Raw genomic sequence first — 13,630 nt, forward strand, 5'->3', positions numbered from 1 at the left:
CATTGTGAATTCATTTGTCTCCCTTTGGGTTTTCTTTTGCTCTGTTTGTCTATAAGAGACCATATTTAGCAACATGGTTTTTAGTTTAAAGTTCTCAAATATAAAATCATGCCAAACTATTTTATTTAGAATTTTATTAATTATTAATTTATTAATTTTTTATAGTTTTCTTAACCAACATATATGGATGGATGGTTGCACCACCTCACATTTTTAAACTTTTGGAGGCAAAAAGAAACTAAAATTAATTTTACATGTACGCCCTAAAAATACTGCTGAGTAATGAGTAATGTCATGTATTTATTAAATTATTTTTTGGGAAAATAATGGACTTGGACTCAAAAAAAATCTTCTCAAATCACATGAGTTGATGATTCTAAGTGAAAATAAGTTAACACATCCTCTACAGGAAACAAACACCTACAGTAATGTTAGTGCTCAACTTTTTTATCTGCTGAATGTCCATCCATCCATTTTCTAAGCCGCTTCTTCCTCAGAGTCGCGGGGGGGTGCTGGAGCCTATCCCAGCGGTCATCAGGCGGAATTCAGGATATATATGTACATATGTTATATATGGATATATATGTACAGATATACATATGTTTTAATATATTGTTTTTTCCAACCTATTTGTTAAATTCAACAAATAAACTGGGGTTGATTGTTTGACAGCCCTATTTACCTTTTGTTCTTGAAAACCCTTTTGATTAGTAACACACACTGTTCATTGGGTAAATGAATGATGGCCTACCTTTGTTTTACAATGCTTTATGCAACATAACACACAGACATAATAGTTTCGTGCATTGATTTAGCAAGCCAATTACTGGGTTCAGAAATCTCTTTCCTGCGTTAGTGTGAAATAAATCAGCTTCCTTTACACAACGCATCAATATCTGCTGTCGGAGCATGTACTGGTTACAGCCTGTACTGCTTTGTACAGCTATATATTAAAGCCTTATCTCTTGAGGCTTTGTTAGCTACAGCTGACAAGTAAGATCTCCTGGAGTCATCTGATAAATGTGGCAGCATGTCCTTAAGGTCCATTTTTTTATAATCAATTTTTAGCCATGATTCTTTTCATGTACTCGTTCACACATGTAATTTGCTTTTGAATTACAAACCTCTACGCAAGCGTATGAATAAGAGATCCATAATTGAAGTGAGCGAAATGAAAGCACCGCTGCACCTGCTGCACTGGTGGTGTTTATTGTTGCTTTGAGCTAGGTCATTCTAAGTGGCAGACTCAGCTAAGTTGAATTTATGGGCACTCTTAAGTAGGTCATGCTCATCTTCTCTCTCAGCTATGAAACAGTATGAGCAGAGCTTTGTTTATCCTTGGGGAGAGGGCAGGCAGGAGTACTGGTCTGTTAAAATGAGAAAACCTGTTCCAAGCAACTGAAACACATATCCTTACAAAGGCTTCTTTTTAATTGGGGCCCAAGAAATACAGAAATATTGCAGCTATGAGTGGTATGTGTTTCATAGAGCTGAACATTCAGATTAGAGCTGCAACAAACGACTAACTTGATAGTCAAATAATCTATTAAATATTAAAACTTATTATTATGAATCACTAAATTATCAAATAACAGTTTTCTGTCGTTTTTTTTATAATGCATCTAAATTTAAATCTGTGCTTTCTGCATTCTGCTGTCTGTCTACACTCTGTTACAACTAAATATTACAACCACAGGCCTTTATTGAGGAAAGTCAGTATCTCTTTTTGCTCTTGTGAGAGTCTCACTTTCCTCTGAGAGCAGACACTTCCTGCAGCAGAGAAGATGTGCTCTGATGGAGCAGCTGGGAAAGTGGTGAATGTTTTGTTGCAAACTCTATGAACAATTTTTTGTAAACATTTTATTCCGACAGTAACCCTTTGTCCAGCTGCCCTGTATGTTCGCAGAGAACTCTTCAGACTATTTGCGAATGGTGGCAAATGTGCACGGAAAACAGAAAACTGTGGGCAAGTGCTTGCAAACCTTCTCCTACATTTGCTGAATTTGAAGGCGCCAGTGGCCTCAATGTTAAATCAACGATGCAATGTATAAAACTGTAAACGTTACTTGGAAAATGAACACTGTTACTTGATTCTTTGTTCTAACTACATTAACAATTCAGGAGAACATGGATTTCAAAACCAGCACAGCTAACTTACTGAGATGAATCTTCTTCATCCAGTGAGGCAACATGTTTCCTCTTTAGATGTTCCAACATGGAGGACGTGCTCTTGTGCCAGCTAAGGTCGGCTTTACAAATAGCACAACTGACAACTTTTTTACTGAGTTTAGCCTGAAACGCACACTTTTGAGGATTTTGTTCTTGAGGCTGCTATCGCACCTTTGTTGACTCTCCAGTAAGAGGTAATGTCAAAACATTCCTAGTGAGTGTGAGAAAGACATAAAGACGTAATGACGTCAGCAACTAATCAACTATTAAATTAATTGCCAACTTATTTGGTCATCAATTTTAGTTACATAATCTATGCACCCCTTTTTCAGATATCAGATAGTATATTTATATTAATATTATATATTTTACTCTGATTTCATTTTCATTGTGCCAACTGTGATTTGTCAAACTGAGTGTCAATTTTCATTTATCACATTTTATCATCAAATAACCAGCAGAAAGTGTGACAGTTTTCGGGTGGTGCTCACATCTACTTTGCCAACAGAAAAAGATGCAAAGATGTAAGCAATGCAAAGCGTCCATTAGCATTCTAGACTGTTAGCTTCCACACTGCTATTACTTCTATTACTGGGGGGCAGGTTTTCTTAAAATTCAAAAATGTATATATTTGTAAGTAACACAAAGATATTTCCAATAGTTTCTTTTTCAAAGAAATATAAGAAGTCAACATTTCACCACGTGAAGGGTTTCTGCAGGCCACCACACAAACAATTCAGCATGAGTAGCAGGGCTTTGTAGAATTCTTAGCTCTTTCCTTGGATTTTGTTACTTGTCATTTTGATTATTTAATTAATAATGATTATTTTTATCAGTTCTCTTCATAGAAAGGTGTTTATGTATCTTTTTCATACTCAACATTATGCATTTTACACGTTTTTACTCAATTTTACAGTTAAATGGTGCTGCAGCCAGAGGTGCTATTATCTAGCACTGGGCAATATGGCAATATTTATCATTATGGTGATATATTAAACAATATCACAATGTCACGATAAGCTTTTCTGAGGATATCAGAGATATCGTCAGTACATTTACATTTACATTTTCAGCATTTGGGAGATGCTCTTATCCAGAGCGACTTACAAGAAGTGTCAGTACTTAAAAACACTTCCCAACGTCAATGTTTCATTACAGAGTATAATTAGTTCTGTTTTTCTGGATCTACAGCAGGACTATAAGTGAATTGTTAAACACAATTCACTGTATTCATGGTTTTTGACAGCATTTTTAAATGTGGAACTACTTTTCCACAGCTTATGAAATATCAGAAACAATATTGTGGCATATTTTATGTATCGATATATATATTACATGTGGCCCAGCACTACGTTAATCTACATGTTTATTACTGTATCACCTGTAGCTGTTGCTGATTACTCACAGACAGGCTTAAACAAAGTGACAATTTTTATGTGGTGGTAATTTGGCTCTTAGGGAACAGTGCCTCAGTTTGTCAGAACATTGCCAAATATTTTCTTGTTTAGTTCTGTACAGTTACAAAAAATATTTGTTGATTAATGTACATAAATGATCAAATACAAAAATAGTTTTGCAGCACTAAAACTGTGCTCTGGTCATATCACCCACTCTTAGCCCACTCCCATCACTTATCATATAAAGAGATTTAAGATGCTGTGCTTTCCTGAACTGAACACAATTAGGTGCAGGGCCATAAAAAACGATTGAAAAAGTGAGCGTTTCATGCTGATGGTGCTGGGAGTGGGTGAAGGAAATACAGTCAGAGTCACTGTGCTGAGTCTGCCCTTCTCTGACAAGGCGAGGCAGCTGTGTGGCATTTCAGCAGATGCCTGCTGCAACTGGCCGGCATAAACCCATTACTGCAGCAGCCTCAGTAGCCTCCAAAAACCATCTCATCCAGGCAGCCATCAAAGCAGTGACAAAGCAATGCTTGTGACAGCCAAAGGGAGTGCAAGTCTGTCATAATAGTTGTGACAGCATGAAGATTAGTTCTGTCAGGACTTCAGAGAAGAAATCTGAATTTATGAAATATGAATTTAATATTACAAAATCACTTTGATGTTTAACAAAATCTATGATCTGTAAATATTTAAAAATACTTTATCTTTATATATATATATATATATATATATATATATATATATATTTATTTATTTATTTATTTATCAGAACTACACTTTTAAACTTCAGAAGGGGAATCCAATACATTCCCAAAATTTCTGTATAATTCAGAAGATCCAGTGAGATGTAAACAAAGTCATTCAGAGTGATTTGATGTGAAATGTTGCACTACAGTGAAATTTACTGACTCTGACTTATTTACAGTGGTGGTGATAAGAGCCAAGTGTCAACAATGAAAACAAAGTGAGAGGAAACAAGTATTCAACAACTTTTGTTTTTGTTATTTGATGTACTTAAATGAGCTTATATCCAGTTTATATTTACACAGATAATACAGCAATAGGCAACACAAAGTGTGAGGGTATATGATACTTATTCATAAATAAGTGCCACCATGGCAGTGATTAGTGTACCAGTGTGTTTTTAATGCTGCATTATTTTCACCAATGGGAAGTACAAATCCAGATCAATATGTAAATAAAGTCATACATATTAAAGACTCCTGCCAAGTGAAGTTCCACTTGGCTGCCAGAATGGATACAATGAAAGAAATGAAACATAGAAAATCAAAATCAGAAACCCAATTACGTATTTTAAGGAAAGAAGTGCTGGAAAATGAAAGTAAATTGTTTGGTTAAGAGGCTGTTTGTTTTTATTTAAAAACAACAATGTTTCTTTATCAGAAAAAGTTGTTGATACTAGATATCAACAACAAACAGATGTATATGCGGATAAAAATCAAATTATGGCAGAACATCAAAATTTGAATCATAAGAATGATCTTTTAGCAAATAATATTTTATTTTTCATTAGTCAGAATTCAAACCTTTTCCCACTTTATTATAATAGCCGTAACAATTTTTACCATCATGAAGTCAAGTTTAATGAGGTCAATTTTTTCCCCACACAATTAAATTTAAATTGACATACTGAAATTTGAATTATTGGTTCAGCTTCTATTTCCTATTTTTCTTGTTATTTGCCCATGTGAAAATTGAAACTACACTAATAGTAGTTAAATGTCAATGAGGAAGAATTCAGAATTTACTTGTAAAAAGTGAATTTTCACAAGTAAAATGTAATTTGTACATAAACTGAAAAATAGTATTAGAAGTTAAAATGGCTTGCACAGAGATGCGCATCTAAAAGTTGCATATTAGCATTCTGACAAATGAGAACTCTTTTGGAACAATGTACTGTGGTTAGACGAAACAAAAACAGAGCATCAACTGATCACAAGAACACCTGACACCCAGTGAAGTACAGAGGTGGGAGCATCATGACATACATCACCGATGTACCGGGAGACACTAGAGGAGAATTTAATCTCATCAGCCAGAAAAATTAGACCAAGAATGTTTCAACATAACAATGACCCCCAAAAATACAGCTAAAATAACTAAAGATTGGATTGCCTGCATGGACTAGCCAATCTCCTGACTTGAATCCCAATGATATTTATGGAGGATCCTTCATAACATTGGGGAATTGACGACGGTTTGCCAAGAGTAATGAGCCAAAATTCTACAATAATGCTGTAAAAAGCTTAAAGAACAAAGCAATTCCGAAGAGTTCTCATCATCAAGTGTGTGAACACGAGCGCATAAGCATCAAACTGACACGCAGGTGCATCATCACACAGCTTCGTCATAAGGAAAAAGCCATCAAAGCGGTCACACTTCGCCTACAAAAACAGGCAGTGCCCTTTTCATTAAACAGAAATGCACTGAAAGGCAAAGGGCCTTTTAACAGAGACGTGTGAGAAAACAGCTGATTAGATAAAGCAATGGCACACTGCTCTTGTGCTGAATGCTTTTAGAAAAATGAGCTTTACACAAAGTTAGTAGAAATGGGGCAATCAAGCATGCAGAAGAAACATCAAGACTGCTAATGAGTCACAATTGCTCTTTCCTTACGACATCTTCTGCAGTAGAAAAGCCACTGTCACAAATGAAGGATCTTGAGCATGCAGAAGAAAGCTCTTTCCCCATTTCCTCCAAAATGGTAAAATTTCAGAGCATAATTACAAAAGCATTTAAAGGCAGTCCTACGCTAATATATTCATTGCCTTTGCTGGTGGTGCTATGTGCCCTCATTTACTGGCATTACAAACATTGATTTGGAACTACACTGCTGGACATAAGAGATTCTAATGTGGTCTGACAGGCCACCAGAGAGTGCACAGTGAGCAAGCATGGTAAGAGTGAGCTGTGTGTGTTGAACTTGCGCCCTCTGTCACATCGAGCTCTACAGCTCTACAGCTCTACAGCTATATACGCTGAGCATGGACCTACAAAACATATATTCAAAATACAAACAGCATAGTATAATCAAACAAACAGCTTAAAATTTTAATTGTTCTCTTGTTTGTCTATGTTTATAAACAACATAGACAAAAAGCAGACTCCTAAATCTTCTGAAATAAAGGCTGTCACTGTCATTGGGGTAGTGCCCCTCAAGGGTACATCTCAGTACCTTTAGCCAGGGAACATAATTGTACCTAATTGTACATGTTGTATTACTTCCACACACCCCGTCTCATCTTCAGGATTTTTAGTTTATTGTTCTCTTTTAAAACATTAGCTTATAGAAAGGTACAAATATTTTATTTTCACCTTGTAAAAAACTTATTTAAGGTACACAATTGGACCTGAAAACTACTGTTGTACTTTGAAGGTACCTTTACATTGTTTATTACTGTTTACTTAATGAACAAAAAATGCACCTGCACAGAACCTTTTTTTCTTACAGGGAACAAAGATTATTTCTGAGTTTATGTCCTGTTAAAATTCAAAAGTATAAAATTAATTGAATACAATGGAATATACACATTTAGATGTACAAAATGTCTGTTTGTACGTTAAAAGGTATCTACTAAGCCATCTAAAAGCTACTATGGCTCCCAGTACATTCCTGACCAAGAGTTATGACATATATACAGCTATGAAACTAACTGAAACAAGAACAATACATTCTGGCTTTAATTTAAGTTTTAAAGTGTATGGGTACACAACCCAACTCAGCCAGTCTAAATGAAGTGCTATGTATACTTTACAAGTTAAATAACACTAATGCTACAGGTGTAATAATGCATCACTATGTCATAATATCACGATATCACCGTGCAACACTTTTCATTGTGGAATATTCGTTTCCTCCAAGATGCCTGAAGCTGGCAACCACATCTTTTTAAACCACTGATATTGCAAATTCCCTGGACAGCTTAGCGCACTTGGAAAAGTGTGTTACAAAAGTGTGTAGATTGTGTTAAATTAGCTAACAGTCTGCTCTGTTTGGGACCCTGGAAGACTCGTTCTCATAAGTACGTCAGAATTGGCCCATGTTTCTTTCCTAGCTTCCTGCAGGTTAAGAATCCCTGGTTTCTGACATTTTAAGCTTCCGAGGATGCTTGGTATTTACTTGACTTTTACTGTGGTTATGGATGTAATGTCTTTTCTATGTTTCTAGACAAACAGGGTACTTAAATCCCAAATATGTTTGCAGGGGTGGAGCCAGCCTACTAGACAAAACAAAATTGCTAGTCTACAAATACTTCACACTGAATTACACTGGATAAATTTCAGTGCCTTCTGCAATACAGTGTTTTCACAAGATTGTCTCATCGTAGGATATTATGAATATGTGTCCTTTAGTTGATTATTAGGTTATGGACCACGAGCTGTAGCATTACGTTTCAAGCTTATCAGCATATCAGTTTGGCTCACATCAGCTTAAAGGTGCACTATGTAAAATTTTTTTATCAAAATTAACAGGTGTTGTCCGAAGCAAAACCAATCTCACAAACTTTACTTCTGCACTTTGCATGCAATTACACATTTCCACCAGAGAGGTCTCCATATACCCAAATCTTACATAGTGCAGCTATAAGTATGTAAAAGGTTAATATTTTAGCAAAGATGATGAATAACGAGGGGGTGATTAGAGCTGCAGCTGAGCCCAAAACAAAAGATTAAAGTAGTTAAGGTAAAACTGCACAGCATGCAAGCCAGTAATTATGACCAGCTGCTGCAATTATAAATCCTTGATAGGCCGCATCATTTGCTGCTAGCTGAAGGATAAGCCTCCTCAGCAGGAATGCAGCCAGAATCCTGTGATTAATAACTTCATTCACTTTTGCTATAAGTTACCTTTATTTTAAAAAATGCAATTGAGTTATAAGAGTTATAATGGGTTAGGCTATTTCATCTACAAAATTATATTAACTCTTCCTGTGCACTTCTGTGAAGGGTACAGCATGGTTTAAATATTTTTTGTGACATGTTTTAGTTTTTGTTTTGTTTTTTTTTGGGGTAGGTATGGGATGAAAGACCCACAGACCCTTCCTTTGGTGCACCCCTGATTTTAATATTTGACAAAAAAACAAAGGGAAATTTCATTTGTGATCCCAGTTGATAGCAATATTACCCATTATACAGATGCTACATCACAGCAGCATTAACTGCATGATCTATTTGAAAACTGATCAAACCAGTTGATTTAATCAAACCAGTTGATTAAACAAATGAGACTTTATGTTCTTTCCACTTAAATATCATAAAACCAAAGCAAACATAAAACCAAAAGACACAGTCATAGTTCAGATTGGGAAAGGCGGGAGGCCTGTCCCTACCACTTTTCACAATTCAGTTTTTGTCTCTGAAGGTCATGCTAGGCCACAAGAAACAAGATCTGCAAAGATATGAATCACTCTACCTGGCTGCTTCATTTTAAAATCTTTTTGTTTCAAGTGACCCAATCCCTTAATTATGTTTTTTTAAACAAATGACTGAAGATTCAGTTTTGCCATTACCATAAAAATCATGCTGTGCTAGTTAATAACCGCTGGTGTAACCCTGGTCACATTACTATCAAGGAATGCGCCTTTTGCCTGGACTATTGAGCTGTTGGCTGTTGGACTCGGGCCATATTATTCACCATGCGAGTACTCACACGCTATTATCGTGACTGTTTACGTCCCCCCATCTGCCAACCCGATGTCAGTGTGTGACGTCATTTATTCAACTATAGCGCGTCTCAACACCCGTCCCTGTCCTGGCTCCTCTGCTGCCAGTCCTCAGCAGTCCCCCTCCTGTGACAGTCCATCTCACACCTCCACCCCTCCCCCACCCGTCACCTTTACAGTGAGTCTCACTGCTGACCAGATGAGAAGACAACTGAAGAGACTCCACACAAACAAGGCTGCAGGCCTTGGTGCTTAAAGTCTGTGCCTCCCAGCTTTGTGGAGTACTTTGTGTGAATCTCCAGAGGGTCCCTATGATGTGGAAGACGTCCTGCATTGTTCCTGTTCCGAAGACGCTGCGACCCAGTGATGCCAAGGACTACAGGCCAGTGGCCTGACATGTCATGAAGACCCTGGAGAGGCTTGTCTTAGATCAGCTCCGACCCATAGTCCAGCCTTTTCTGGACCCCCTCCAGTTTGCCTATCAGCTCCGCCTGGGAGTTTAAGATGCCATCATCTACCTGCTCAACCGAGTATGCACTCACCTGTATAAGCCAGCCAGCACTGTGAGGGTCATGTTTTTTGACTTCTCCAGCGCATTTAACACTGTCTGGCCTGCTCTTCTGGGTGATAAGCTCACAGTGATGGAAGTAGATGCCCCCTCGTGTCCTGGATTGTTGACTACCTGACTGGCAGACCACAGTATGTATGCCTGCAGCACTGTGTGTCGGACAGAGTGGTCAGCAACATTGGAGTTCTGTCCTCTCTCCCTTCCTCTTCACCTTCTACACCACGGACTTCAGCTACTGCACAGAGACATGCCACCTTCAGAAGTTTTCTGATGACTCTGTAATAGTTGGTTGTATCAACAAGGATGATGAAGAAGAGTACAGGGCGACGGTAAGGACTTTGTCGCATGGTGCAAGCGGAACCACCTGCAGCTCAATGTGACAAAGACAAAGGAACCGGTGGTGGACCTGAAGAGGGACAAGGCACCGGTGACCCTTGTGTCCATCAGGGGGGTCAGTGTGGACACTGTGGAGGATTACAAATATCTGGGTGTGTATATTGACAATAAACTGGATTGGGCTAAGAACACTGACACCTTCTACAGGAAGCGCCAAAGTCAACTCTATTTTCTGAGGCGCCTGAGGTCCTTCAATATCTGCTGGACTATTCTCAGGATCTTCTATGAGTCTGTGGTGGTGAGTGCATGCAGGGGAAGCAGGCTAAGGGTGGCAGACGCCAACAGACTCAACAAACTGATCCGCAAGGCCGGTGATGTTGTGGGTGTGGAGCTGGACTTGCTGTCGGCAGTGTCGGAGAGGAGGATGCTGTCTAAGTTGCAGGCCATTATGGACATTGGTTCCCAACCCCTCTACGACATGGTGATGAGACACAGGAACACATTCAGTGCAAGACTCATTCTACCGAAATTCACCACAGAGCACCACAGGAAGTCATTCTTACCTGTGGCCATCAAACTCTATAACTCCTCCCTCAGTGTGTGATTCACAAAGTGTGGTTCATCTGTGCAAAACTCACTGTTCATATGTGTAATAATAATAATAATTGTGTGCAATAACTGAGAGGTACAATAATTTGAACTGCCTTATACTAGATGTTTAATATTTATTATCACAGTCACTGCCACTTTATTATATTCCTAAGAACTTAAATCCTTTGTACATATTGCAAATTTCTCTTTATCTTTGTTTTAAATGATTAAAGTGTTTATTCTTTTACATAAATGGTTGCAACTGTAACAACTGCAATTTCCCTGCAATTTCACTGCAATTTGAACAGTACATTAATTAATTGCAGTGATGCAGTCTTACTTCCTGCTCAAAAATGCAGGGGTGCGGCTAAAATAAGCTTCTGGACTAAAACTATTTGTGGTCCGACAGTGACATGAAAATGTGGGACAGCATATTTGGATAAAAATTTTTTTAGATAAATAAATTGAGAAGCTTCACTTTATTATACCTTCAATTTAAAAGAAATTAAAGTGATTTAAAAAAACAACATTGGTAAAACAAAGTATTATTTTCACAATTTACCCTATATATTGTGATTTAGTATATATTTATCTTTTTACTATCTCAATTAATGAATTTGACTTAGATGTATATCATAACATAATTACAAATACCTGTTTTTGTTTTTACTGTGGGAGCTATTAAGCAAAAAAGGAAGAAAGGAGGAATTCCATTTTGTGAGATGATATTCTGTTCTTCACTGTCTTCATCTTCACTGTAACCCCCTAATTTTGAAACCAAAACTACACCCTCTCCAAGAGATGCAAGGGCGATAACATTTTCACTAATTGCAATTGTGCACTCTGACAATGTAACATATAGCAACGTTAAAAAAAATGTATATATATGGACAAAATAACAAATACATAATGTAAGGTTACACATTTTTTAATTAAGAAGAGAAGAAAGATTCTATTGAACTACGGTTTCCTAGAAATTGAGCTTATTTGTGTAAAACAAGCATCAGCAGCAAATATTGTGTATTTGCCAGGCAGAAAATGGCCTTTTATCTCAAAACTACAGCAGCATCTGTTTAGCTGCTACGTGTAAATAGGAAGGATGTAGAGTGAAATTGAGATCCTAATGTTACAAATGGCTGTAATGGTTGCTAACATGATCACTAATTTATCTTTAATCAACAAGACTAAACTCTGAAAAAGCATTGTATACATTTTTTTCTTAAAAAGTTCACTGATAGGTTTCATTTTGCAGTGCAAGATCAAGCCAATGTATAATAAACAAACCATTTTATCTTTACTAAAGGCAAAAATCATGCTTTGATCTTCCACCCCTTTGCTCTATCGGCTTCTATTTGCTGAATCTTTTGTACAGCTATTAGAACAATGAGGGTAGCCTCTTTTATTCTTCTCTTATAATCAGGCATCACATAAATTCCTGTTCATTTTAAGTGAACTCTTGGTCTTGACATTTACAGAACTATTCCAAGGGAATAAAATAAAGATTTGTTTTATGAACATACAAGATCCATTCTTTTTATGGTCAGCAACCCATTGTACATGGGTTTCTGTTTATATAATTATTATAAAAGCCCTCATAACAAATACTAACAGTTTTATTAATAAGAATGGAAATCCTGGTCAAGATAGGACTACAGTCCTTCATACTATATTTACTGACTATCCATAAATACAGTTCTTTATAGGGTGGCACAATATAACATTGCTTAATCGTTACTGTGACACTGGCTTTCCCATGACCAATATTGCAGAAACAATGTGCAATATGAGCATCCTGATGAATCCCAGGTGTTCTTTGGGTGTTGGGAAGAATCAAAGGCATTCACACCATCAAATTAAATTAAATTCATTCAATTAAAAATGTGATCTGGCAATCATTTCAAGCCTGGGAGACCCGTAGGAACATGCAGGACTAAATGTTTAACTAGCTTCAATTGTATAAGGTTTTTCTGTAGAACATTTTATTCATTTTTATAGTTTATTTAATTGTATATTGGCCTAAATGCAAACGAACAACTGAGCACCTAAAGCAACAGAGGTTATGGTCTATTCTGGTCGGTCTTCAGCTAGACTAGATCTGCATTACTTGGTGAAAAAACTCAATATTCTGTTGCACTAACTACTAACTTTGGTGCGAGACATGCTGTGGACACCACAGACAATTTTGGTCACAGTTTGGTCACAGACACACAAAAATGGCAAACTCAACAACAGTGAACAGTCAGCTTGGTACCAGAGCCTAAGAAACAGATAGCATTCAGTGCTTTCTTGCACAAGGTGCATAAGTGAATAGACTCATTTCTATGAACCATACAATCATACAGTATAGCTTAAGGGTTAAAAAGTCAGGTCTGCTAACAGTTTTGACAGACAACTGGAAGGACGAGGTGACTGCGTTCAAAATCTATATATGTTGGACAGATATTATGAGTCCTGACATTTTTTGTAACAGACAAAATACTCTTAACTCTTAGCTTTATATATAAATCAAGACAAAAATAAAGAAATTCACTCACGCTCTCTTGTCTGTCCTTCGCAGCGCATTCATTCTTTTTCATCATGAAGACTTTTCCAAATTGCAGCGTCTTAAAAGTTTAATATGCTGAAAAACAAAGAAAAGAGTGGCACATCAAAAAGCAGAGACCTGTTAAAGATGTTAAAATCTGCATTAGGCAGTAATTAACACACCCTAATTCTTGTAAACATCTAAAGTCTGAATACTTCATTGTTTTTTTACATAGTTTTTACTGTAGGACAGCTAATTTGGTAGAATAGTCCACACACACACACACACACACAAACACACACACACACTCCAGCAGACACAATCCAAGGCCAACAGACTGTAGAGAATACTTGAG

General features: G+C 37.0%; 1 protein-coding gene across 2 annotated transcripts in view; it reads right to left on the reverse strand.

The window, feature by feature from the left end:
- The window catches only part of LOC108425192 (cAMP-specific 3',5'-cyclic phosphodiesterase 4D-like), a 264,509-nt gene extending 251,139 nt beyond the window's left edge, over window positions 1–13,370 (reverse strand). Inside the window, exon 1 of one of the 2 annotated variants that reach the window (XM_017693666.2) lies at window positions 13,286–13,370. In XM_017693666.2, the coding sequence (XP_017549155.1) occupies window positions 13,286–13,330 (45 nt within the window). In that variant the 5' untranslated portion in view covers window positions 13,331–13,370. The remainder of the gene's footprint in view (window positions 1–13,285) is intronic. The other variant, XM_017693667.2, reaches the window with a different exon arrangement.
- Between the last annotated feature and the right edge of the window lie 260 nt (window positions 13,371–13,630).

The sequence above is a fragment of the Pygocentrus nattereri genome, chromosome 18, assembly GCF_015220715.1.
Source record: "Pygocentrus nattereri isolate fPygNat1 chromosome 18, fPygNat1.pri, whole genome shotgun sequence".
NCBI classification, from domain to species: domain Eukaryota; kingdom Metazoa; phylum Chordata; class Actinopteri; order Characiformes; family Serrasalmidae; genus Pygocentrus; species Pygocentrus nattereri.